At 41.1% G+C, this 26988-nt stretch overlaps 1 protein-coding gene across 1 annotated transcript in view; it reads left to right on the forward strand.

Moving 5' to 3' along the window:
• Positions 1–26988, forward strand: part of LOC126100252 (serine/threonine-protein kinase SIK3-like) — a 541515-nt gene that overhangs the window by 476772 nt on the left and 37755 nt on the right. Inside the window, exons 15-17 of the mRNA XM_049910836.1 lie at positions 1183–1329; positions 16130–16335; positions 18732–18870. Of these exons, the coding sequence (XP_049766793.1) occupies positions 1183–1329; positions 16130–16335; positions 18732–18870 (492 nt within the window). The remainder of the gene's footprint in view (positions 1–1182; positions 1330–16129; positions 16336–18731; positions 18871–26988) is intronic.

Genomic DNA, 26988 nt, shown 5'->3' on the forward strand with positions numbered 1-26988 from the left:
GTAGGTAACAGAACAGGGGAAAAGATACTCAAAACACTGGTGAAGGAGAGATGGAAGGAGGTGAAAGTGACAGTCCCATCCTTCTTTAAATGGATTGTTGTTGTTTTTAAGTTCATAAATACTAGTACTGTGCTTGTGCAATGCATTACTAGCAACTGAGTTTACTAAGTCAGTCAGCTTTGTTACATTATTGAATTTGAGTTGATAAACTGAGATGTTATAAAACAGCTAAGGCAGGGACTGACAGTCATCCAATTTTAGATGAGGGAAGAGACTCGTTATGAAGCATGTGCGCATGCCCCCCCCCCCCTCCCCCCTCTCTCTTTCTCTCTCTCTCTCTCTCTCTCTCTCTCTCACACACACACACACACACACACACACACACACAGAGAGAGAGAGAGAGAGAGAGAGAGAGAGAGAGAGAGAGAGAGAGAGAGGGGGGGGGGGGGAGGTGAGGGGGGGGGGTAGTCAACATAGAAAGAAAAAAAAGGGAAGGACACTAAAACTCATAAAAGAATGGTAAAAGATATCATAATCATCTAGCAGAATTGTGGCAAGAAAATAATGAGGAAAAATGTTTAGGAAAAAGAATAAAAAATACAAGAAGAGGGATGGGGGCTGGAAAGAATTATACAAACCTCTGGGAAATGTCCAGTAGCTTAATTTTTTTTGGTCCCTGCCTATCCTAATTGTAAGTAGAAATCAGCGAATAGTTTATGCCATTATTAGAGTTACATTCCAACTATCCTTAGATATTACAGAGTGCATTTTATACAAAAACAAAGTGCTATAGTATTGTAAGATAAAGTTCACATTTTAAACAGTATTGGCACAAAGTTTCACAATGAATGTTACTGCACTTGGAATGCTGCATAAAACTTAACTTTGTGTTTATGTTGAATAGTAATTCTAATTGTAATCACTGTTTACTTATTTATTTTTCCTATTTACCTGTTATATTTTCACACAAATGCATTTTGTTGCATGGAGATAGATTTGTGTTTAGTTATTCAATCAGTTTTCTGTCATTACATATTTTTGTTTTAGACTGCTTCTTTAATTTGTTCCTGTACTAATTTCAGTACCTTATATTCTGTTCCTCACATTATTAATTTTGGTTTTCATTTTGTTCTTTTTTCCTTATTGTGTGGGCTGCTTGTTTGGTGTTATGCATGCGCGCAGAAATTAGCCCAGAAGTAGTGTCTGAAGTAGAGGCGCGCATGCGCCGCAAGTACCCAGTCTTACCACCACCACCACCCGCCAGCAGGTTCCCTCGCCACAAGAAACTTTCTGGCCTCGCCACAGTTCAGGAGGCAAATAATCGACCAGGTACTGTAACACTTTATTTCCAGTGTCTCTCTCTCTCATATATTCAAGTTACACATAAGTTTTACTTAACAGAAGAGTGTTTTAATATTTTCTTAATATGTAATTAGTTTTGAGCTTGATACCAGCAATACAAAATAATTCTTAGAGGTGAGACTCCTGTGTATTAGCAAATGTATTTGGGATTGAAGTGCTTTATGGTAAAATTACTTGAAATCAAGGTGTGGTGATATTTTTTAAGATGCAGTAAATGCATGTCAATCGCCATGTAGCAGAGATGTTGAGTTGCAGACAGGCATCACAGAGAGACTGCTAAACAAGTAAACTTTTGGCCAAAAGACCTTCTTCTGAATTAGGCAAAACACACACACACAAACACACACACACACACACACACACACACACACACACACACACACACACACTGATGCACAGATGCAAATCAACTCACACACATTATCTCTGGCTGCTGAGACCAGGATTATTGACATTATTCCATCCTGGATTTTCCATTGTTTGGTGTATGTGTGTGGTGCACAATATATGATAGATACTTCCCAAGTGAAACTCTCTCTCACTACCTCATTACTATTTGTGTTTTAAATCAGCTGTTTGTTGTGAGACAAGAGCTACCTGTTGCTTCATCAATTATTTTAGTGGAATACATAATAAGTCTTCAGCTCTCATTTAATATGTGGTGTAGCAGTTATAACTAACAGCTTTTGTATTACTGCTAATATGGCTGGGTGAGTGGAAGGCATCAAACCAGTGATATTTTACAGATTTAGATAATTTTCAGGCACTGCAGAATGGTACATATGGTACAGTTGTGAGTGGATTAAATATACCAGAGCTCAGACATTATAAACAAGAGGAAAAGCAAAATTCTCATGTCAACAGGTCACATAATTTAAGTGAATACTAACTGGTGATCCTAAAACTGACCAATTTTGAAAATGCTGAAAGAAAGGTATCGGACAGGACATGAAAAACACAGAGAAGTGAACTCTAGTACTCTAGGAGGCTGCTGTACAATTCAGCATGACTGCTGGCATAATGTGAGAAGTGGAGTACAGCTCCTAAGGAGCCATTCAGATGCCACAAGAGGGCCTCATTATGGTGATAAAGGGAAAGGTGACTGATAGACATTGTCTAAAGAACATTATAGTCAAAAATGACACACATTGATTGTGTTGTAAAATGACTTGGTGTGTCCCAAGTATGTGGGATACACACATGGATTAGTTCTTATTACTGACTGTGATGGGCACAGTCTTGAGTTGAAATTCTAGGGAAGCCCAACACTGTTTCCATTGAACAGTTTTAGTATGAAGTAAGACATTATTTTGAGACATGAGGTGACTTTAAAGTGATTATTGATATGCTGAAGATGTACTGCTTGTCACTGTTGATACTGCCTCCTCTTACATTAAACAGCTGTAATGCCCATGGCCTTTGCTGGTATTGAACACTACCTTTCCAATACCTGACAGATTACAAACCTAAAACCTCCTTCCTGATCATCATGACCAACTGTATCATCAGACACAATTGGTTCACCTTTGAAGACATCATATACAAAGAAGTCCATGGTATGACAATGGGCATCCACATGATCTCATCCTATGCCAGCCTATTCATGGGCCATTTAGTGGAATCCTTCCTAACCACCCAGCATCCCATACCCCTCACCAGGTTCAGACACACTGATAACATCTTAATGATCTGGACTGATCTGAATCCACAATCTCAACACCTAGTCTTCCTCAATCCAACAAACCACTTTCTTCAATGTTGACCTCCACCTCAGAGATGACTACATCAGTCCTTCCATCCATATCAAACATTCCAGCCACCAGCAATACTTCCACCTCGACGACTGCAACCCATTGCGTACCGATAAGTCCATTCTGTACAACCTAGCCACCTGTGGCCGTTGCAGAAGTCCCTCTCAAAATTTACCGAGGGTCTCACTGAGGCCTTCACAGACCAAAATTACCCTTCCGACCTTGTACAGAAACAGATCTCCCATGCCTTATCTCTCCAGTCACCTACTATCTCCCAAAGTCCCACTGTTTGGCGGCAAAGGTGCATTCCCCTCATGACACAGTACCACTCAGGACTGGAGCCACTGAATAATATTTTCCGCCAAGGTTTTCACTACCTCTGGTCATGCCCTGAAATGAGAAATATCCTACCTGCTGTCCTTCCCACCCCTCCAATAGTAATGTACCGCCGCTCCCCCCCCCCCCCCCCCCTCGAACCTACACAATATTCTCGTCCATCCCTACTCCACACCTGCTCCCACACCTTACCTCATGGCTCATATCCCTGTAATAGATGTGGATGCAAGACCTGTCCCATACATCCTTTACTCCAGGTCAAATACTATCATCACCTATCCCATTAAAGGCAGGGCTACCTAGGAAACCAGTCATGTGACCTACAAGCTAAACTGCAACCACTGTGCTGCATTATATGTGGGGATGACAACCAACAAGCTGTCTGTCCACACAAATGGCCGTTGATGAACTGTGACTGAGAAGCCTGGACCACCCAGTTGTCCAATACAACATTTTTCACTTCAGTGATGGCTTGTGCCATCTGTATTCTTTCTATCAACACCACCTTTTCTGATTTTTGCAGGTGGGAACACTCCCTGCAATACACCCTACATTTTTGTAACCCACTGGCCTCAGACCTCATTAGTCCCCGTCCTTCACCGACCAACCCCTTCCATTCTCCCACTCCAGCATACACAGTCGTCTATTCCATCAATGCACCCATGGTCTTATTCCCCTTCTCTACTTGTCTCCTTTTCTGCCCCAACCCCCCTCCCCCCATCTAGTCCCCCAGCTGCACCTAACTGCCCCACCCTGTCCCCACCACATTCCTTCATGCTATCACAAGCAGCACTTTACTGCCCCCCCCCCCCCCCCCATTTCCTGCTGTCACTCCCCTCCCTGCCCCTGCCTCCTCCTTACCCTCACATCACAGTCCAGTGTCAGTGGGGAGAGACTGTGAATGTGGGAAAGCACACATGTTCAGCAGTCTGTTCACCTTTGAAGACATCATACACAAAGAAGTCCATGGTATGACAATGGGCATCCACATGACCTCATCCTATGACAGCCTATTCATGGGCCATTTAGTGGAATCCTTTCTAACCACCCAGCATCCCATACCCCTCACCAGGCCTGTCTGTGATTTGGCATCTCTTCCATATGGTGAGTAACAGTCTGTTATTGCCATAATATAGTCATTTTAGAGAAAGAGGAATTTATTGACATCAAATATAAGTTTGAGGAAGTATTTTCTAAAGGTATTTATATCAAGTGTAACCTTGTTCATAAGTGAAATTTGAACAATGAACAGTTCAGAGAAGAAAAAAATAGCAGCTTCTCCAGTGTGTTGCTACAGAAGAATGCTTAAGATCAGATGGTAGAATGTTATAAACAATGAAGAGGTACAGACTGGTATTGGAAAGAAAAGAAATTTACGTCACAGGCTGACTGAAAGAAGGGATTGGTTGCTAGGACACATCCTGAGGCATTGAGGAATCATCAATTTGGTAATGGAGGGAAGTGTGGATGGTAAAAATTGTAGATGGAGCCAAAGACTTGAATATAGTAAGTAAGTTGGAATGGATCTAGGCTGCAATAGAAAGATGGAGACGAAGAAGCTTGCTTGGGATACACTAGTGTGGAGAGCTTTTATCAAAACAGTATTCAGATTGAAGACAAATCTACCCTGGTTCTTGCTGGAACACAGCAAGTGACATATTGTTTCTGAAACACTGAACCTCTAAACCAGAGATATGTTTATATTATACATAAGGAAGGGCAGGCTATATAATAATAATAATAATAATAATAATAATAACGCTTGAACCCTATGCCCATCCACAATGGTAACGCCACTGCTAGCCACATGGAAAATGATTTAAATCCAAATAGAGGTGTTTTGCAGGATATGCTTCCTGCAACCACTCTAGAAGGAAAACAAAGACAGAGGATGAGACGGTCAGATGAAGTTAACCGACACCTCATGCAACAAACTTAGGAACCAACACAACTGGATACAGATCACAAGTATACACAACATTTATTACTAGATACCCAGAGTTAAAATTTTTAACAGAATAACGACTAGCTGATCAAATCCATGTAATAATAAAAAATAACAGGATACCCCAGTCAGAATTAGAAAACATCAAACAACAAGTACAACAAATACTGGAACAAAATAATGTGCAATCAGAAGAAGAAGAAAATACAGTAATGGACTCAAACATCCCAGAGCAAACAAACAAAGAACAACACGCATCAATTAAACAATCAGAGGAAAACAAAATCTTAAGACAGCCACCAGAACAAGCACAAATAGAACATGAAGTGACACACATGTTAGATATAGAAGAAAAATTTCAGTTGACATATATAGAATACAAAGACACAAATACGGACATTAGACCATTCTTGCATAGACCACCAAATAACCCACAAATTGAAACAACAACAACAACTATCAACACAATCATACACAACAAAATAAATGAAAATACAACTATGGAAGAGTTACAACTACTGGTTTATATAGGAGCACTCACTACACTAAATATGCACACTAGGCAGAGATCAGAACCAACCAACACACAGAAGAAACCCACAAAACCAGCATGGCAACACAGGCTACAGTCAGAATAGAAAAACTGAGAAAGGACATCGGACAGCTAACACAATTTATAAGAAATGAAATATCAGACAAAAAACGAAAAAGGTTAGGTAAAATCTCACAGCAAGAAGCGATAGAGCAATTAGATGAAAAGAAGCAGAAATTACAAGCATTGGCCAAATGACTTAGAAGATACAAAAAAAGTGAAAATGGAAGGAAACAAAACCAAACATTCAACACAAACCAAAAGAAGTTTTACCAGACAATAGATAACACACACATTAAAATAGACAATCTGCCAAACATAACATACATGGAACACTTCTGGAGCAACATATGGTCAAACCCGGTACAACATTATGGACATGCACGGTTGGATACAAGCGGAAACAGACACATACAAGATGATACCACAAATGCCTGAAGTGATAATTTTGCAACATGAAGTCACCCAAGCAATTAATTCTACGCACAATTGGAAAGCCCGTGTAAAAGATAAAATAGCAAATTTCTGGCTAAAGAAGTTCACCTCAACACATTCACATCTAACTAAATTATTTAACAATATGGTTATAATAGAAGGAAACATTCCACGAAGGAAAAATATGTGTCTGTATATGTGTGGATGGATATGTGTGTGTGTGTGTGTGTGCGCGAGTGTATACCCATCCTTTTTTCCCCCTAAGGTAAGACTTTCCGCTCCCGGGACTGGAATGACTCCTTACCCTCTCCCTTAAAACCCACATCCTTTCATCTTTCCCTCTCCTTCCCTCTTTCCTGATGAGGCAACAGTTTGTTGCGAAAGCTTGAATTTTGTGTGTATGTTTGTGTTCGTTTGTGTGTCTGTCGACCTGCCAGCACTTTCAGTTGGTAAGTCACATCATCTTTGTTTTTAGGTATATAAATTATTTAACAGTTACATTGCAGACCCATACACAGTCCCTGATACACTTACACAAGGAATAACTTATCTGAAACCTAAAGACCAAGCAGACACAGCAAAGCCAGCAAAATTTCGCCCCGTAACATGCCTACCAACAATATACAAAATATTAACTTCAGTCATTACACAGAAATTAATGACACATACAACACAGAACAAAATTATAAATGAAGAACAAAAAGGCTGTTGCAAAGGAGCACGAGGATGTAAAGAGCAACTGGTAATAGATTCAGAGGTGACGTATCAAGCTAAAACTAAACAAAGGTCACTGCACTACACATACATTGATTACCAAAAAGCTTTTGATAGTGTACCCCACTCATGGTTACTACAGATATTGGAAATATACAAAGTAGATCCTAAATTGATACAGTTCCTAAACATACTAATGAAAAACTGGAAAACCACACTTAATATCCAAACAAATTCAGATAATATCACATCACAGCCAATACAGATTAAGCATGGAATATACCAAGGAGACACATTATATCACATCACAGCCAATACAGATTAAGCGTGGAATATACCAAGGAGACACATTAAGTCCTTTCTGGTTCTGTCTTGCTCTGAACCCACTATCCAACATGCTAAATAATACAAATTATGGATATAATATCACTGGAACATTCCCACACAAAATCACACATTTGCTATACATGGATTATCTAAAACTACTGGCAGCAACAAATCAACAACTCAACCTATTACTAAAGATAACAGAAGTATTCAGCAATGATATAAATATGGCTTTCGGAACAGACAAATGTAAGAAAAATAACATAGTCAAGGGAAAATACACTAAACAAGAAGATTACTTATTGGATAACCTCAGCGACTGCATAGAAGCAATGGAAAACAGATGCCTATAAATATCTAGGATACAGGCAAAAAATAGGAATAGATAATACAAATATTAAAGAAGAACTAAAAGAAAAATATAGACAAAGACTGACAAAAATACTGAAAACAGAATTGACAGCAAGAAACAAGGCAAAAGCTATAAATACTTACGCTATACCAATATTGAACTACTCATTTGGAGTAGTGAAATGGAGTAACACAGACCTAGAAGCACTCAATACACTTACACGAGCACAGTGCCACAAATGTAGAATACATCACATACATTCAGCAACAGAAAGATTCACATTAAGCAGAAAGGAAGGAGGAATGGATTTTATCGACATAAAAAACCGACATTATGGACATAATAGAGGGAAACGTTCCATGTGGGAAAAATATATCAAAAAACAAAGTTGATGAGACTTACCAAACAAAAGGGCTGGCAGGTCGATAGACACACAAACAAACACAAACATAGATACAAAATTCAAGCTTTCGCAACAAACGGTTGCTTCGTCAGGAAAGAGGGAAGGAGAGGGAAAGACGAAAGGATGTGGGTTTTAAGGGAGAGGGTAAGGAGTCATTCCAATCCCGGGAGCGGAAAGACTTACCTTAGGGGGAAACAAGGACAGGTATACACTCGCACACACACATTTCTATCCGCACATACACAGACACAAGCAGACATGTTTTGATAGGTGTGTGTGTGTGTGTGTGTGTGTGTGTGTGTGTGTGTGTGTGTGTGTGTGTGTGTGTGTGTGTGTGTGTCTGTGTGTGTGTGTGCGCGCGCGTGCGTGCGTGCGAGTGTATACCTGTCCTTTTTCCCCCTAAGGTAAGTCTTTCCGCTCCTGGGATTGGAATGACTCCTTACCCTCTCCCTTAAAACCCACATCCTTTCGTCTTTCCCTCTCCTTCCATCTTTCCTGATGAAGTGACTGTTGGTTGTGAAAGCTTGAATTTTGTGTGTATGTTTGTGTTTGTTTGTGTGTCTATCAACCTGCCAGCGCTTTCATTTGGTAAGTCACATCATTTTTGTTTTTAGATATATTTTTCTCATGTGGAATGTTTTCCTCTATTATATTCATATCATTAATATGAACCCTACATTATGGACAGGTAGACAATTTAAGAAAATTCTTTATAGAACGAGCAGAAACTAGCAAAATACTCAAAGCAATCACTCATATAAATACATCGGCTACACCATTGCAATTTCATAACCACTTCTACAACCCTTTAGATCACATAACATCAACAGATACGAAGAAAGTGAATTGGAAAAAGAAAACACTACATGGCAAGCACCCGTATCATCTAATACAGCCACACATCGATCAAGACGCATCCAACACATGGCTAAGAAAAGGCAATATATACAGTGAGATGGAAGGATTCATGATTGCAATACAGGATCAAACAATAAACACCGGATATTACAGCAAGCATATTATTAAAGATCCCAATACCACAACAGATAAATGCAGACTTTGCAAACAACAAATAGAAACAGTAGATCACATCACAAGCAGATGTACAATACTAGCAAATACAGAATACACCAGAAGACATGACAATGTAGCAAAAATAATACATCAACAGCTTGCCATACAACATAAACTAATAAAACAGCACGTTCCCACATACAAGTATGCACCACAAAATGTACTGGAGAATGATGAATACAAATTATACTGGAACAGAACCATTATAACAGATGAAACAACACCACATAACAAACCTGACATCATAATTGCCAATAAAAAGAAGAAATTAACACAACTAATCGAAATACCCATACCCAATACAACAAATATACAGAAGAAAACAGGAGAAAAAATTGAATAATACTTCCAACTGGCTGAGAAAGTCAAGGACATGTGGCATCAGGATAAAGTTGAAATTATACCAATTATACTATCAACTATACTATTGTCATACCAGACAACATCCACCAGTACATCAACGCAATACAGCTACATCCAAACTTATATATACAACTACAGGAATCTGTAATTATTGATACATGTTCAATTACCCCAAAGTTCCTAAATGCAATATAACATATACTGTACAGTTAAAAGGAAGTCACGCTTGATCAAGGTCCACTCACTTTCTATTTTTGACCAGACGTAACGTCTGAGAAAAGAAAGAAATAATAATAATAATAATAATAATAATAATAATAATAATAATAATAATAATAATAATAGTCTCCCATTGGGCGCCTCCCCAGGTGGCGGATAGGGGAATGCTCTCCAGATATGGAGGGTACCGGGGAAATAAAATACCCGGGGTGGACCAAAACTATCAACCGAAATCCACTAACGTCTGCCTGGTATCCAGTGGTTAGGGGTCAGCGTCTGTTCGCCTAGATGGTGCGGCTGCACCAACCTTCTTGATCTCAACAATCAAGTCATATTCCTCGTGATCTTTCCTCGGAAGGACCACCACCAAGTTAGTTTTCAACTTGAAAACCAAACATGATGATAACACAAGGAATGAATCCACTACCCCGGGCAACAGTCGCAAGACTGGGTTTACCTGGTCATCAGATTCCGGGGGACCAGGAGCATCATGTTGCGCCTAAGGTTTAGAACCAGACGACATCCAGATTATTACACACAAAACAAAGACACTTCATCGGTGCACTTAATACTAATACTCTCTTCAAACTGGGCAAGATCAAATAACTTACAGACGTGCTGCAAAAATTCAAGATCAAAATCCTTGAAGTCCAGGAAACACGATTTACGGACGAAAACCATTTTGACACAGACAACTACAGGATCTACAAAGGAAAACCAGCAGTTAAAACTAATGAGAAAGGATTCAAACAGTTTGGTACAGCATTTGTAGTGCACAAATCTATCAGCGACTCTGTCATTGACTTCCAGTTTGCCTCAGAACGTATATCAACGCTCTCCGTCAAATCGGCCAACAAAGCATATACGTTGATCAACGCACACGCACCCACAAATAACTGTAACAAGAAGAACCCCCAGAAAGTGGATGACTTCTGGAATGACATTGAAGAGACGACAAACAAAATTGCCAAACACCATGTAATAATCTTGTTAGGCGACTTAAACGCACAATTAGGCAAAGAGAAAAAATACAGAAAAATCACCGGAATCCATACAGCTCACAAGAGAACTAACAAGAATGGGGAAAGATTGATAAACCTTTGTGAAAATTTAGGCCTTGTAATTATGTCAACACAATTTAAAAAACCCAACAAGAAACTATATACTTGGAAGTTGCCCAACACAATGTTGGGTGAATTCCAGATACACCATGTGGCCATCTCCAAGAGTAACACAACAGAAATTCTGAATGTGAAAACAAGAAGAGGATTTTTTTGAATCAGACCACCATTTTCTACAGATAAAGACCAGATTACAACCTAATAGAAAAAAGCCAAAACTAAACAAAGTGCTGAGACCAGACCTCGAATGCATAAAACTCAACAAGGAAAACATCTTACAGGAAATCAGTCGGACAAACACCACAAACGGGACAGAACTTGTGGACGTCCTCAAATCCGCGATGAAATTGGGTCAACCCCAGAGAAGGAGAAAACACAGGTGGTGGAATATAATATGTGACCAAGCAATAGAAGAAAGGACCAATGCCTGGAAAAACTTCAATAGTCACAAAACATCAGAAAAATGGCAACAATTTCTAGTAATCCGAAAACAAACATCGAAAACAATTCGGAGGGAAAAAAGAAATTATGACAAATGGTAACTAGATGAGATAGAACAAGACTTTAAGAAGAACAACACCAGGAATTTTTATAAGACGTTTAAAGAACATATTGCAGGATACCAGCCACCCAATCTTTGCTTCAAGAAACCGGATGGTTCACTAGAAACTAACATGAAGAATAACTGCCAAATCCTCGCAGACTATTTCAACAAACTTCTCAACTGCGAAAGACCTACAGAGGATATTCACTACCAGGCATCTACACCAAATCCCGATGCTAAACCACCAACCATTAACGAAATAGCAGAAATTATCAAGGCACTGAAAAACAATAGAGCCCCAGGAGAAGATGGAATTATTGCAGAACTATGGAAGTTAAATGATGAAAGATTAACAGGAAAAATCCACAAAATAATATTAAACATTTGGGAAAGAGAACAGATCCCTTCTGAATGGAAATGCGCACTCATCCATCCACTCCACAAAAAAGGGGACAAATGTGAACCAAATAATTACAGGGGTATCTCACTCGTGCCAGTCATATATAAAAGCCTGTCGAAAGTTCTCATGAATAGATTAGAAGAACAAGCTGACCCATAAATAGGAGAATACCAGGCTGGTTTTCGCAAGGGACGATCCTGCATAGAACAGATCTGGAATCTGAAAATGATTCTCCAGATGAGAAACACCCGAAACACAGTGGTCACTTTTGTAGTTTTTAAAAAGGTCTACGACTCAATAGACAGAGTAGCGCTCTGCAACACGCTGGAAGAATTCAGCATTGACAGAAAGACAAGAGCAATCATTCGTCAAACATTAACTGACACAGTCTCCAAGGTCAAATTTATGGGGGATATCTGTGAACCATTTGAAATCCAAACTGGGGTGTGACAGGGTGATGGACTTTCACCATTACTCTTTAATATTATTCTTGAAAAAATTATCAGGATATGGGAAAAAGAAGTCAAAGGAATCCAAATTGGCATTAGAAAAGATAATAGATTCAATGTGAAGTGTTAAGCTTTTGCAGATGACCTTGCAATCTTCACAAATAATAGAAAAGAAGCCACTAACACCATAGAGAAGTACACGAAATTGCACAAAGAACTGGCCTGCAAATTTCATATGAGAAAACCCAGTACATAGAAAGAGTGCCACAAGACAAATTGCCTATTGTGACAACCCATGGGAAAATCGTACAAGTACCACATTTTAAGTACCTGGGAGAAATCATCCAGCCATCAGGGATCAACCTAAAGATCAATGAGGAAAGAATAAAAAAACTACAGAAAGCATATAAACTCATGTGTAACTATTATAACAAAAAGTGCATATCCATTAACGCAAAATTGAGGCACTTCAACACTGTCGTACTTCTGGAGGCACTGTATGCATCTGAAACAACACAAGTAAGTGGGCAAACTAAAATCAAAGAAATAGAGAAACGAGAAAGAAAAATTCTCAGGAAAATTTTTGGCCCGATACAAGAGCAAGGAATCTGGAAGAAGAGACCAACATAAGAATTATATAAATACATAGACATGATTACGGATACAATAAGGAAAAGAAGAATGCAGTTCTACAGACATATCCTCAGGATGAATGAAAACAGAAATTCAAAGCGAATTCTTAAAGTCATCAACTCAGGCAGGGGAAAAACAAAATGGATAAAAGAAGTTGAAGAGAACCTCAGACAAGCACACATAACAGTAAACGATGCAGAAAATAGAACTGAATTCGGGAACACCATCAAGAAACATAAATTGGACATCACAACACAGAAGAGACCAAGATGCAAATGGACAGCGGAGCGAAAGAAACAACACAGTGAACACATGAAGAAAATTTGGGCTCAGAAAAAACATAAACAATCATCATAAAGGAATTCAAGTTCAAACACTCTCTTTAAATGGGAATAATCGAAAATAATAATAATAATAATAATAATAATAATAATAATAATAATCGTAATAATTGGAGGAAATTTGTGTATTGGTGTAAATACTTAATTTATGGAAAGGAAATTCCATGTTTTTTTGTTGGAGAATTACAATGAAATTTTGTTGTGACTTTGCAACAACTCAAGTGTACTGCCAAACAAACCAAGATGTCTTAGTGACCTAACACTGGATCCACATTTGAGCACGCAAGGTTCGCATTACATCTCACCATTTCTGGTTTATATTTGTGCCAAAAAAGTATTGTGTGAACTGAAACTACAAAAATCATTGTATTATTTTATTCATAATTTATTTCAGCAGTTCACCCTTCTTCAAAAGCCAAGACATACTTCGATCACACAAGAATAAACTGCAAATACAAGGAGGGGTATTTGAGAGTAGCACGGGGAGTTTCATAGAGTTTATCAGAGATAAACTCTGTAATATGCTGTTGAGTATGGTCAGTCAGAAAGAACATCATATACATCAGTGTCATTCCATGTCACAAGTGTATTACTCCTCAATCAACAGTCTACTGGGGTATGCTACATTTGCTGTTCTTGTGTGTTAAACAAAACTGAGCAGTGACGCATCCTGTGCACCAAAAAGATAAGTATGAAAACTTTGCTGCAAGAAGTCCTTATTAGATGTAATTGTGCAATCAGGTTACAAAGCACAAGATTATTACTGTCAGTCTCGAAGAAATCACTTCACAAAAATCTTGTAAAATGTTTTCAGTTTAGAAATACCATTAAATACTTTTCTCCATCTGTGGTGAATGAACACGCACTACAAGTGAAACTCCTAACATGTAGCAACACAGACAGTGTATTGGCCTTCTGTATCACTACAAATATCATAGGTATCTGACAAAACTAATTTTTACAGTCCTCTCTACTGTTTGCAGCATGTGCCACATGGCTGATTCGTAGTAGGTATCTGACCAAATTAACTTTTACGGTAATCACCACTGCTTGCAGTATATACCCTTTGGCTGGTTCTGATGTGCAACAATCCCTACAAATTTGCAAATCCTTCTGTATTCAGCCCGCTTGGACATTTTCATTTGCGGTATATAGTATGACTTTCACACATTTTTCAGTTGTCACTTATATCAGTGATTCTCTCTCTCTCTCTCTCTCTCTCTCTCTCTCTCTCTCTCTCACGCGTGCACTACATGCTGCTACCAGTTTCCTGTGAGGACCCCTTCTTTCATCAAAAAGATGGTTGTCCAGCTTAAATTTGAATGGCTCTCATACCAAATTAAATATATCAGAAAAATGACATGATGAATATCATTATGACCTATGTACTAAAATGGGAGATAGTAACTTGAAATTTTAGAGAAGCAAGCTGTATTAGACTTACTAGAATTAATGTTCACATGACCTTGATAGCAGATTGTATGGAAATAAAATGTCATTCAGTGGGAAATTATAGGAAATGAATAGGAGTGACACAAAATATATCTCGCATTGCCAGTCTCTTCTTCATAGATGTACATTCTAACATATTCATGGAATAATGTAGAATTACATGTGGCACAACATCTTGCAAAAGATTTATTTTTATTTGTTCCCTCACTATAGCTAACTTAGAGCTTGTATAAACTGCTCAGCTCAACTGTCTCAGAAGTGGGCTTTAGGGGTGTAACTGTTGGAAAATGTACTTCACTCCAGTCTTTCATGGAGCTCTGACAAGTGCAGATTCAAGTTTCTAATTTTGGAATGTACGCAAATGCTACAACATACGTAATGTTAGCAGAATTATACAATTATTTGGAACTGTGCCATTTTCTGTGCATCTGTGTTATTGTCAGCAGTGTGTCCCAAATTGTATCGAGAAAAAATTCTACTTACTATCCAAAGGCAAACATAAACACAGACAGAAAATTTCATGAAAGCCAGCTTTTTGAAGCACAAAGAGGAATGCACCACACTGCATAAAAGATTAATTGAGGCATGTGCGCGTTCGCCCGTCCCCTGCCCCACCATCCCCCTCTGCACGCATGCCCACACAAACACACACACACGCGCACACACACACGCGCGCACACCCACGCGCGCGCGCACACACACACACACACACACACACACACATTCACACACACACACACACACACACAGTACCAGTACTTCAGCTCGATTGGGACAGGGGAGTCATATCATGTGCATCGGGTGACAAGAGGTAGGATGTGATGAGTGAGAGGGAGGGTCAGAGGGTGGCTGCAATGGGTTACGAGGGGCAGATAGAGTAGAGAAAGGGGGAGGGGGAGGGGAAGGGGAAGGTGGTAGCCAGGAGAGAAGGTTGGAGGTAGTTACGGGTGGAGCTGGATGTGGGACAGGGGCGAGCGGAGACTGACGCTGACGAGGATAGTGGGATGGGAGGGAGTATGCTTCTTCTGTCACTTCTGACCCACATATACACAGGGTTAGCAGGGCTATGGGCTGATTTGGTCTCACTAATTTCAGTGTGGCCACATTGCTCTTTTCCCCTTCTCCCCTTTTAAGTTCTTGAGAGTAGACATACAGGATTTGTCATTATTTATATTTTTCCATAGATTGCCGAGGTGACACTGTCATCAACTTAGATCGCACTACCGTATTCAAATTCTGCGAGTCATCTCTCGGGTACTTTTCGTAGTGTGTCGAGTCCTGCTGTCACACTGACAGGTATTGGTGCACTGTTGCAGTGAGGGATAGCTTCAAGGAGGTGAACAGCCTGCACCTGCCCCAGGAGAGGTACAGCCCCGTGCGGAGGGCCAGTGAGGGCTGCCCCTCCCCGTACCGCAGTCCCCAGCACCAGCACCAGCACCAGCACCAGCTGCAGGCACAGCAGGACGTCTTCGGCCGGGAGGGCAATGTCAAGGCCCTGCAGCAGGAGTACCAGCAGCTGCAGGTCGGTATCTCACGGGCATGGCGAGTGTACTGTTCTAGGTAGCTCTGTCAAGAATGTTCAAAATTCGCTTATGTCTGCAATTTTACACTGTTGTAGGACACCTGTTTGTTTCCCTGATTGTAAAAGTACAATTGAACATCTTCAGGGTGCATGGGGTAAGACGGCTGCCAGCCATTGTGTGACTAGTGATGTTTTACATCCGAGACTTCTTTTTCTGAGTGAGGGGGTACAGTACAGTTGTGTAAAGTTGGAGGGGGGGGGGGGGGGGGAGGCTTGCGGAGTGTGCATACACTTGGCAAAGTATTATACAGGTGTTGCAAATTTGAGGTTTATTTGTCTCGTGACGTACATTTGATTTGCGTACAGGACATATATCAGAATTTTACATTACCATTGGAATAATATTTACACTAATGAATAATAAAAAAAAAACTCTAAAATAATATTTCTGTCAACGGCTGTATACCATTTGTAGGATGGGTAACAAGTTATATGCAGGACGAAATACTAGTTTGTCTCGTGTGAATTAGTCCACTGAATAATGGCATTTCAGTATAGATGCCTTGAGTAGCATTCTTTTTGGTAGACCTAACTCCATGTATTTCAACTAGTTCCCTTTTAATATGTAATAGATTTTCATGCCCATGTACTGAGGAGCCTGGGGGTATGGTTTGAGATGGTGGATGGGAAGCATAAAGTCTTCTTTGTTTCTTGTGTCGAGTGTGAAAAAAATGATTTCCCTCAAATAATTTGTGTTGGCACATAAAAATATAATTATTATATAGGGGTAGGAGAGGTAATATTTGTAGGATTGTAAATAATGGGCAACATTGTTCTTTGTGGTGTACAGTGCACTTAATCCAAATGATTCTTTTCTGTTATCTTTAAGTAAGCACTATGTTAGTCAAAATTCCCCAAAAAACAATACCATGGCTAATAATAGCTTCAATGTTACTTGAATATACTGCTTTTCATGTGTGCACGTCAGTTTCAGTTGATAATTTTTGGATTGCAACTGCAAAACTGCTCACTTTATTAGTTACATATTCTGATAATTATCCGAATTGTAAGATTTTTAACTGAATCAATTTTTTTGGTTTTGTGCATAATCCTAATCTTCTCACATTTTGACTGGTTGTGGAGTGCAACATGTGAGTGTTAGATATGTTTAGATTTAACCCATTTAGCTGAAACCAAGTTTCTAAGGCACTGATGATCCTGATCACTAATTCAGCAATTTGTTCTGTATCATGATTCTCAATTAACAAACAAATATCCTCTACAAAAGGAACTGATGGGAGAGCTGATATTTAATGATAAACAATTCACATAGATCAAGATTAGAACTGCACTTGTTACGGAGACTTCTAGGACACACCGAGACATTTGTTTGCCGTCAGAATAATAATGTCCACCATTTTAAGTAATGCTAAATCTTTGCTTTGTATTCCATAAGTAGGTATGAATCTGTATTAGGGCACTGTCTCCAATGCCATACTTGTTAAGTGGATTACAGAATCAAAAGCGTTTGTGAGGTCACAGAAGATTCCTACAACTTTGTTGGCTCTTGTCTAATGATATGCTTATTTTCTCAGAAAAAGTGTTTACTGCATCAGTTGTGTATTTTCCCGCTTGAAAACAAAAGTGGTTGTTCAGCATAATGGAATATTGTACAATGAAGTTGCAGATTTGGCTAACAGCAACTGTGACAAAAAATTTCAGGTATATCTGTGCCACAGTGTCTAGCTGTGAGTTCACATGAAAGTTCAGTAATGTATAGATAAAACACTGTGATGCGATAAGTAAAAATCTTAGTCAGTGATTTATTTCACCAAATATTAATGTAGATGAATGATGGACTTCCACAGATTATAAGCTTCTCTGCACCAGCCATTCACTAATGCAAAACCAACACCTAACTGAGTCGCAGCAGTCAGAGTGACGGCATGAGGCTGCATGCGATCTATGTCAGTCTAGTGTAATCTGAATGACAGACATTATTTGAATACTTATCAGGTCATACATAATCTAATGTAGAGTTTCAGTGAGGAATCATACGGGCATTTGAAAAAACAAATGTATTAGGTTCTTCTCAAACATACTTATCAGTGATGGCAATGATCGAAAATTCTGCTTTTGGTGAGCTACGAACATCCCATCTTTCTGATAGTTTCTTCTAACCCAAATGTAAAATATTAAATATTAAATATTAACCTAAGTTATTGTGCAACATGTACATACATAACAAAAAATTTCACCACTGTTAGTGCTACCTCTTGCTGGGCCAAATACTTTTCAGTTCACTTTCATAGCAGTGGCATTATTTAATGGAATGTGAGAGTGAAAGTTGAGAACAAATTGAATTTCTGGGAGTGACGATCACTCGGTCTGTGCAGCGACACAGTGGCAGTGCGGGCGATGCCCACGAGCTGCAGTTGCGCCACTCGCTCCACATGCAGCAGATGTTGGGCGGCTCCCCCCTGCGGTCAGCGACACCATCTCCGCCGACCACGCAGAGCCCCGCCTCTATACCTGGTAAGCCTCCACACCTTCGTCCACCTCAACTGAGCTTTTCTGAGTCAGTATTCCAATGAAGAAATTTGTTTGTGTGTTCCTTGTACTGTCTTATCTTCTTTCCCAATTTTTCAGGCACTAGGCTGGTTTACTATCCTCACCTTCCCTTAACTTTGCCATTAATCTATTTTCAACCCGTCTCCCCTCATTGTCCCCCCTCCCCCTTCCTCTCGACCTCTCCTCTTCCCTCATCAACATCTTTAAATGTGCAAACTGCAGTTTTTATCTAATTAATGTACTTCATTTTGTTAATGGCAAGGAACAGTTCAGTTTCACCTTTCACTTGCCGAACCAATCTATTGGGACGAGAGCAGTAACTGTTGGTTGGAAGTAGAATATTTCTGCAGTTGCCCTAGTCATCAGTAAAGGCAACAGCTCTCCCACAACCTTACAAGTACTGAGCAGTGCAATACCAAAAGAAAATTTCATTACATCACACACTTGGTCTTTTCCTGCAAATTTTTTCAGAGATTTACTTTAGGATTACGAAAAGATGATCACATTTCAAAAGATACAAACATTAGTAGGCTATCAAAGTGTTAGTTCACATTTTTCAGTTTTTACACAAATTCTCTGAACCTGATCTACAATAATAGATCATAAAAATATTCTTATACCAAATGTTTACTGCCATTTAAATGATGGATGACATTTTAAAATACCTTTAGGACCTGTTGACTTACTGCTGTGCGTAATGTCAGTTTATCATTTCTTTATTTAGATAAGCATCTGTATCCCCTCTGTTTCCTCCTTCCCCATTCCATACATGAATGGCACACAGGAAAAATGTTGGTAAACCTCTGTATTAGCTCTGACATCTCGGATTCACTTGTGGAGATCATTTTATGGATGATCATTTTACAAGATATATGCGGGAGAAAGTAATGTATGCCTGATTCTTTTTCAGAATATGCTTTGTAGAAATTTCTATCGCCAACTGAGAAATACTGTGACAAAATGTGCTATTCTTCCTTTTCATTCGATCTTCTCTGGGTCTTTTACTAATCCGACCTCAGAACGGTCCCAGACTAATATGCAGCACACAGTAAGTGGTCTTAGTGTTTTGTAAGCCACTTCTTTTGTGGATGTATTACTTTTCCTTAAGCTTTGCCCTGTGAATCTGTGTGGCATCTGCTGTTCCTACTATTTGTTTCATGTGGTCATTTCACGTCAGGTCACTTTAGGTGCTTACTCCTAGGTATTTTATGGTCGGTGCTGTTTCCAGTGATTTGTTACCATTAGTGTAGTCCTACAGTAGTGGCTTTCTGTGCACTATGTTTCATGTACCTGTGTTTGGCTAAACTGCCAGTCCCTGTCCAGATCATCAATCCTTCAGGTTTTCCTGCCCTTTGCTACCATTTTCTGATGGTGTTACCATCCTACAGACAACTGCATCATCTGTGAATAGGCCCAAGGAGCTTCTGAAATTATTCAACAGATAACTTGTATATATTGCAAACAGTAACTGATCTACTGTGTGTCCCTGTGGTACTCCTGAAATGACATTTATATCTGTCAGTTTTACTCCATTGGGAGCAATGTCTTGTGTTCACTCTGCAAAAAAGTCACAAATCCTGTCCGGTACTCTCTAATCTCGTGGTTTGCTCTCTAAACGACAATGTGGATCTATACCGGACACCTTCCAAAAATCGAGTAATGTTGCACCCACTTGGGTGCTGATGTCAACAGTGCTATGGATCTCTGGGATGTGAAGAACGAGTTGAGTTTCATGAGACATCTGTTTTTGGAGTTTGTGTTGGTTTTGTCAGTGATAGGGGCATATAAGTATGTACATGTGTCCTAACATCGATCTCAAAAACTGGAATGACCTGTGCCCCCCCCCCCCCCCCCTTTAAAAAAATATTCGGTATTTTGGCCTTCTGTCTTGTCATTTTCCATTTCAGTGTCCTTATGATCACTGAACAGCCAAATAGGTGATTTAAATGAACATCTTGATATGTTGTAAGACCACAACTTCTAAGGGTTTTTAATCCGGTTGGTTGGAAAAATTTTACCTTCAAATTAATAGAACATTTTATGTTGCTCTCCTTAAGCTCATTTTCACTTTGTTCAGCTTTTGTTTGTTAGCTAGCCTTTGATTTCACTTAAATCTATGATGAAGCTCTCTTCACTTTTGTAGCAACTTTCCGACATGGCTACTAAAGAACACTGGATTTTTTCATGCCCTTAAAACCTTGCTTGGCATTTAGTTGTGTATGGTGTATCGAACAATCCTTTTGAATTTGATCCACTTGTGGACCACATCTTTGTCCTCAAAACTGAGTACTCAAGTACTCTGCAGCTTATATCTTGTCAATCTTGCTAAGCAAAAACATTTTCCCTACCTTTCTTAACATTTCTTGTAACACCCGTAGTCACTGATAACATTGAAATGGTTTCATTGGAATATCTGCTCTCTTTCTCATTTTCTCACACCTGGGTGAAGTTAGATTTATTAGTGCAACTCTCACTGAAGAAAGTGGGCTGTTGGATAAGCTACTGGACAAGTCTCTCTCTCTCTCTCTCTCTCTCTCTCTCTCTCTCTCTCTCTCTCACACACACACACACACACACACACACACACACACACACACACACATGTCTATGTGCACAGGTGTTGACATTGTCATCTTTGTACACACCATCAGTGCCTCCAACACTATCACACATGCAAACCATGATCCATACCTCTACTTTTAACAGCTGCCACACTCCTTCTGTCCAACCCAAACAGCTGGACAGCTGGTACCCATTCCTTCCAGACACCCTAGCCACCCATGGTTATCCATCTATGGTTACAAGCAGTCCGTCTCCCAATACGACAGGGGTTTCCTGAGGCCTTCAAAAACTGAAATGACCTTCCATTCCTTGTCCAGAAACATCTCCTGTGTATTGTCTCCCAGTAACCCACTGTTACCCACATACTCTAACCAACTTCCTATTTTATGAAGTAGAAAATATTTTAAAATGTTAATGAATTTTAAATTGTTGTTACCAATAAAGTCTTCCTTTACATAACTTCTGCACATCATCCATTCTGTTTTGATGTTTTTGTTGGCATAGTTTTGGTTTAAATGGGAGGATATTACAAAGTTGTCTCTCTCTCTCTCTCTCTCTCTCTCTCTCTCTCTCTCTCTCTCTGTGTGTGTGTGTGTGTGTGTGTGTGTGTGTGTGTGTGTGTGTTTAAATGAAATGTTACAATGTTTTTCTTGAGCTTTCCACGTTTTATAAATGCTTTCAATAGAGTTCTTCTCACCAATCACTATGAGGTCAAACTTACGACTTGTATACTCTGATGTAGTAGAAATTTTTCCCTGCAAAGAACCAGATGTCAGAGTTATTGTATTACAAACTTATTCCAGTGATTGACATTTAACAGGAAAGATATTCACTTATATCTCATTTTTAATCTACCACTTCAGATTGTTTTATTAATCAATAATAATAATAGTAATAATAATAGTAATACTTCACAATAAAGGATGACAGCCAAAAACAGTTGCAGGATAAAATTTTTTATTAAAATTCTTGACCAAGGTTTCAGTACATATAAATATACCTTCATCAGAAGTAAAACTTCTAAAATTACATCATGGAATGGAGAATAATAAAAACAGTTATGCCAAAGGCGTCGTCAGTAATTAAAACATCATCTCCATTTGTACAACATGTGTAATGGGCACAGGGTCAAAGCGAACAGACACTCGTGTTTCAATAGCTCATAGGCGAAGTAATGGTACTAAACTGTTCGCTTTGACCCTGTGCCCATTACACATGTTGTACAAATGGAGATGATGTTTTAATTACTGACGACGCCTTTGGCATAATTGTTTTTATTATTCTCCATTCCATGATGTAATTTTAGAAGTTTTACTTCTGATGAAGGTATATTTATATGTACCGAAACCTTGGTCAAGAATTTTAATAAAAAATTTTATCCTGCAACTGTTTTTGGCTGTCATCCTTTATTGTGAAGAATTTTAACAGTTGCTGCTGCAGCCATGTTTAAAATCATGAAATAATAGTAATAGTAATAATAAACCCCGTTGAGGCCCGGGAAAAGAATAGGCCTGCGACAAAAAGAACAAACCACTAATAGGGCTAACCCCCCCTTTTAGTGTGATTAGTTGGTTTTATATCTTCAAATTTAACACATATTTCGGACAACAACACATATAAGTCACTGAGTAAGTTGACCTGTATACAAGTCGGCATTCGATTAAACACTGAGTCTCAGTCTAGCGGCCGCTGCTCGGCTGGCCGCTTAGGTGGCGCAGCTACTGCGTGGCTGGCAGACAGCGCCGCACGTAGAGGACGTGCGTAATTGCGCAGCGGCACTTTGAATAATCGGCGAGTCACAACACTTTTCCCCCCTTTGAAATTGTTGCACTGGTCTTGATGGAGGTGTCCTGGAGATAGCTAACGTCCATAGGCGTTGTTTGACTCGCCGTAAAGTCTCGAGGAGGAGGCTTCCCGTACGGACGGAAGTGTCCCCGATGATAACGGGTTGAGATGACAGGAGACATAGGGGTTGAATCTGCTGGGGTCCCCTGCACCAATCTGCCCGTTGCGGCAAGTCCAGTTGATATGACAGGAGACATGGGCGATGTGTCGGCGTCTGTTGGAGGAGGAGGCGAGTAGATGTACTCTGACAGAGGACGGTCCTCCGGTTCCTGCATGGGCACATCTCCTGGTGGCGTCCGTTCTGGTGCTGGCATCGCGATGACGGTGAGAGGGCTGCGTTGTGAGTATTGAGAGATGCCAAGATCCCGAGCATCAGGTAGAGCCAAAGGTGGTGTGGCGGCATTCGGAACAGGCGTTGCTGGCACCCGAGGCCGAAGCTGGTCCGAATGACGCACTGCAACACCTGCGTCCATCTGGATTTCATACAGGCGTCTGCCACGGTGTCGTAAGATGCGGTCCGGGCTCCATTTTGGCCGCCTGCCATATCCCTGTACCCAGACGAGGTCGTCGTCAGTGAACCGGCGAAGTGAAGGCACCCGCGGCCGTGAGGTGGGAGGCCGCAGAAGATGAAGTAGCGTGCGGGGCTGTCGGCCATGTAAGAGCTCAGCCGGGCTGTGATCGCCCATGGGGGTGAAACGGTAAGACGACAGGAACTGGAGAAGCGCGTCATCAGCAGCAGAAGAAGTCAGAAGTTTCCGCATCTGAGCCTTAAATGTGCGGACCAGTCGTTCAGCCTCACCGTTGGATTGTGGATGGAACGGCGGGGCCGTGACATGCGTAACGCCGTGACGAGCACAAAAATCCGCAAAGTCGGAAGAGGCAAATTGCGGACCATTATCAGTAACAAGAGTAGAGGGGAGGCCTTCCAAAGAAAAAATGTGGGCGAGAGCACTGGTGGTTGCCGCGGTGGTAGGTGACGTCAACGGACAATGAAAGGAAAATTAGAATAGGCGTCAATTACGAGGAGCCAATAAGTACCTATAAAGGGTCCCGCAAAGTCAGCATGAATGCGCTCCCAGGGCTTCTCAGGCGAAGGCCACGGTGACAAAGATGACTTCGGGGCAGCGGCCTGTGACGCACAAGGGCCGCAGGCAGCGACCATGTGCGCGATGTCAGAGTCGATGCCAGGCCAATACACATGACGGCGTGCCAGAGATTTTGTGCGAGACACACCCCAGTGCCCCTGGTGAAGGAGGCGCAAGACCGAAGCACACAAAGACGCAGGTACCACAACTCGCGGCGAAGCATTGTCAGTGGAGAGGAGGATAACACCATCCCTAGCCGTGAGGCGGTAGCGCAAAGTGTAGTAGTTCCGCAATGGATCAGAAGTCTTAGCGGACGGGTGATCTGCCAACCCTTCTGAATACAGCGTAAAACCCGGGAGAGGGTAGGGTCAGAACCCGTAGCAGCCGCCAGCCTGTCCCCAGTGATGGGGAACCCATCCACAACCCACTGCTCGGCAACATCCAGGTGGAAACACAAAAGTTCGTCCCTATCGAATGCCTGATCAGGACCCATGGGAAGGCGAGACAAAGCATCAGCATTCGCATGTTGAGCCGTTGGCCGGAAATGAATCTCATAATTGAAACATAACAAGTAAAGAGCCCAACGCTGGAGGCGGTGTGCAGCCTTGTCGGGAAGTGATGTTGATGGATGAAACAAGGAAACAAGCGGTTTGTGATCTGTAACAAGATGAAATTTTGAGCCATAGAGAAAAACACCAAACTTATGAAGAGCATAAATGATGGCCAAAGCTTCTTTCTCAATTTGAGAATACTTTTGTTGGGCATCCGTGAGCGTTTTGGAGGCATAAGCGATGGGTTGTTCCGAACCGTCAGAAAAACGGTGCGCAAGGACTGCCCCGACCCCGTATTGAGAGGCATCTGTGGCAAGAACAAGATGTTGGCCAGGTCGATAAGTAGCCAGGCACGGGGCCTGTTTCAGCATAGTCTTTAATTTCCGGAAAGCCGCGTCACATGACGCGGACCAGTGAAAAGGCACATATTTATGCAACAGGCGATGCAACGGCTGAGCCACCGACACCGCAGACGGTAAAAACTTGTGATAGTATGCTATTTTCCCCAAGAAAGCCTGCAGTTCCTTAACAGATGTAGGGCGAGGAAGGGCATCGATCGCAGCAACAGTGTGTTGAAGTGGACGAATACCATCCTGAGAGAGTTGAAACCCCAAGTACGTGATAGATGCCTGAAAGAATTGTGATTTCTAAAGATTACACTTAAGACCGGCAGTCTGTAAGACATTAAAAAGTGTGCGGAGATTTTGAAGATGTTCTTCAGTGGTGGAGCCAGTGACAACAATGTCGTCCATGTAATTGATACACCCCGGGACAGGGAGCAATAATTGTTCCAAGAATCGCTGAAAAAGAGCAGGGGCGCTAGCAACCCCGAATGGCAAGCGTTGGTATTGATAGAGGCCGAAAGGCGTGTTAAGGACCAGAAACTGCCGGGAAGCAGCGTCGAGAGGAAGTTGATGATAAGCTTCCGAGAGGTCAATTTTAGAAAAATACTGTCCTCCAGCGAGTTTTGTGAACAGTTCTTCAGGACGGGGCATAGGGTAAGTGTCGATGAGGCATTGAGCATTTACAGTGGCTTTGAAATCGCCACAGAGACGAATATCACCATTGGGCTTAGCAACTACAACGACAGGAGAGGACCACTCACTGGAAGTGACAGGAAGCAAGACCCCTGAAGCAGTGAGACGATCCAACTCCCGTTTTACCCGATCATGAAGGGCCACAGGAATGGGCCGAGCCCGAAAAAACTTAGGCCGAGCAGTGGGTTTGAGCGTGATATGAGCTTCAAAGTCATTTGCACGGCCTAACCCAGGAGAAAAAAGGGACGAAAATGTCGTCGACAAGGAATCCAGCTGAGCATAAGGAATAGCATCAGAGACAATATTGACAGAGTCATCTATGGAGAACCCAAAAACGCGAAAGGCATCGAAACCAAAAAGATTTTCTGCGGTGCTCTGGTCGACCACAAATATGGGAACAGTGTGAATGACGGATTTGTAAGATACCTCAGTATTAAACTGTCCCAAGAGAGAAATCTTCTGTTTATTGTACGTCCGTAATTGCCGAGTGACAGGGGACAGGAGTGGAGAACCCAGCTGAAGATACGTCTGAGAATTAATTATAGTGGCAGCAGAACCGGTATCCACTTGCATGCGAACATCTCGACCAAGGATTTGGACAGTGAGGAATAACTTCCCTGAAAGGGAAGAAGTGCAATTGACAGACAACACAGAATCAGAATCAGCGTGATGTTCATGAACATCATGGATGCGGTCGGATTTACAAACGGAAGACACATGACCTTTCTTTTTGCAATTGTGACACACAGCCCAACATTGGGGACAATCCTCGCGGGAATGTTTCGTAAAACACCGCGGACATGAATGAAGTTGCCGGGGATTTTGCTGCAGTTTCTTAGTGGGTTGTTTACGGCTAGGCCGCGGCTGCGCGTGGGAGCGTACTGCGGCCACGTCGGCCGGCGGGGACGCGCCGCACGCGTCGTCAACAGCGCACAGAGGTTGTATTTCCCCGACGTCACCCCACGCCTCTATTTGCGCCCCAGTGGCGCGAGAAATTTCAAA

The sequence above is a fragment of the Schistocerca cancellata genome, chromosome 9, assembly GCF_023864275.1.
Source record: "Schistocerca cancellata isolate TAMUIC-IGC-003103 chromosome 9, iqSchCanc2.1, whole genome shotgun sequence".
NCBI classification, from domain to species: Eukaryota; Metazoa; Arthropoda; class Insecta; order Orthoptera; family Acrididae; genus Schistocerca; species Schistocerca cancellata.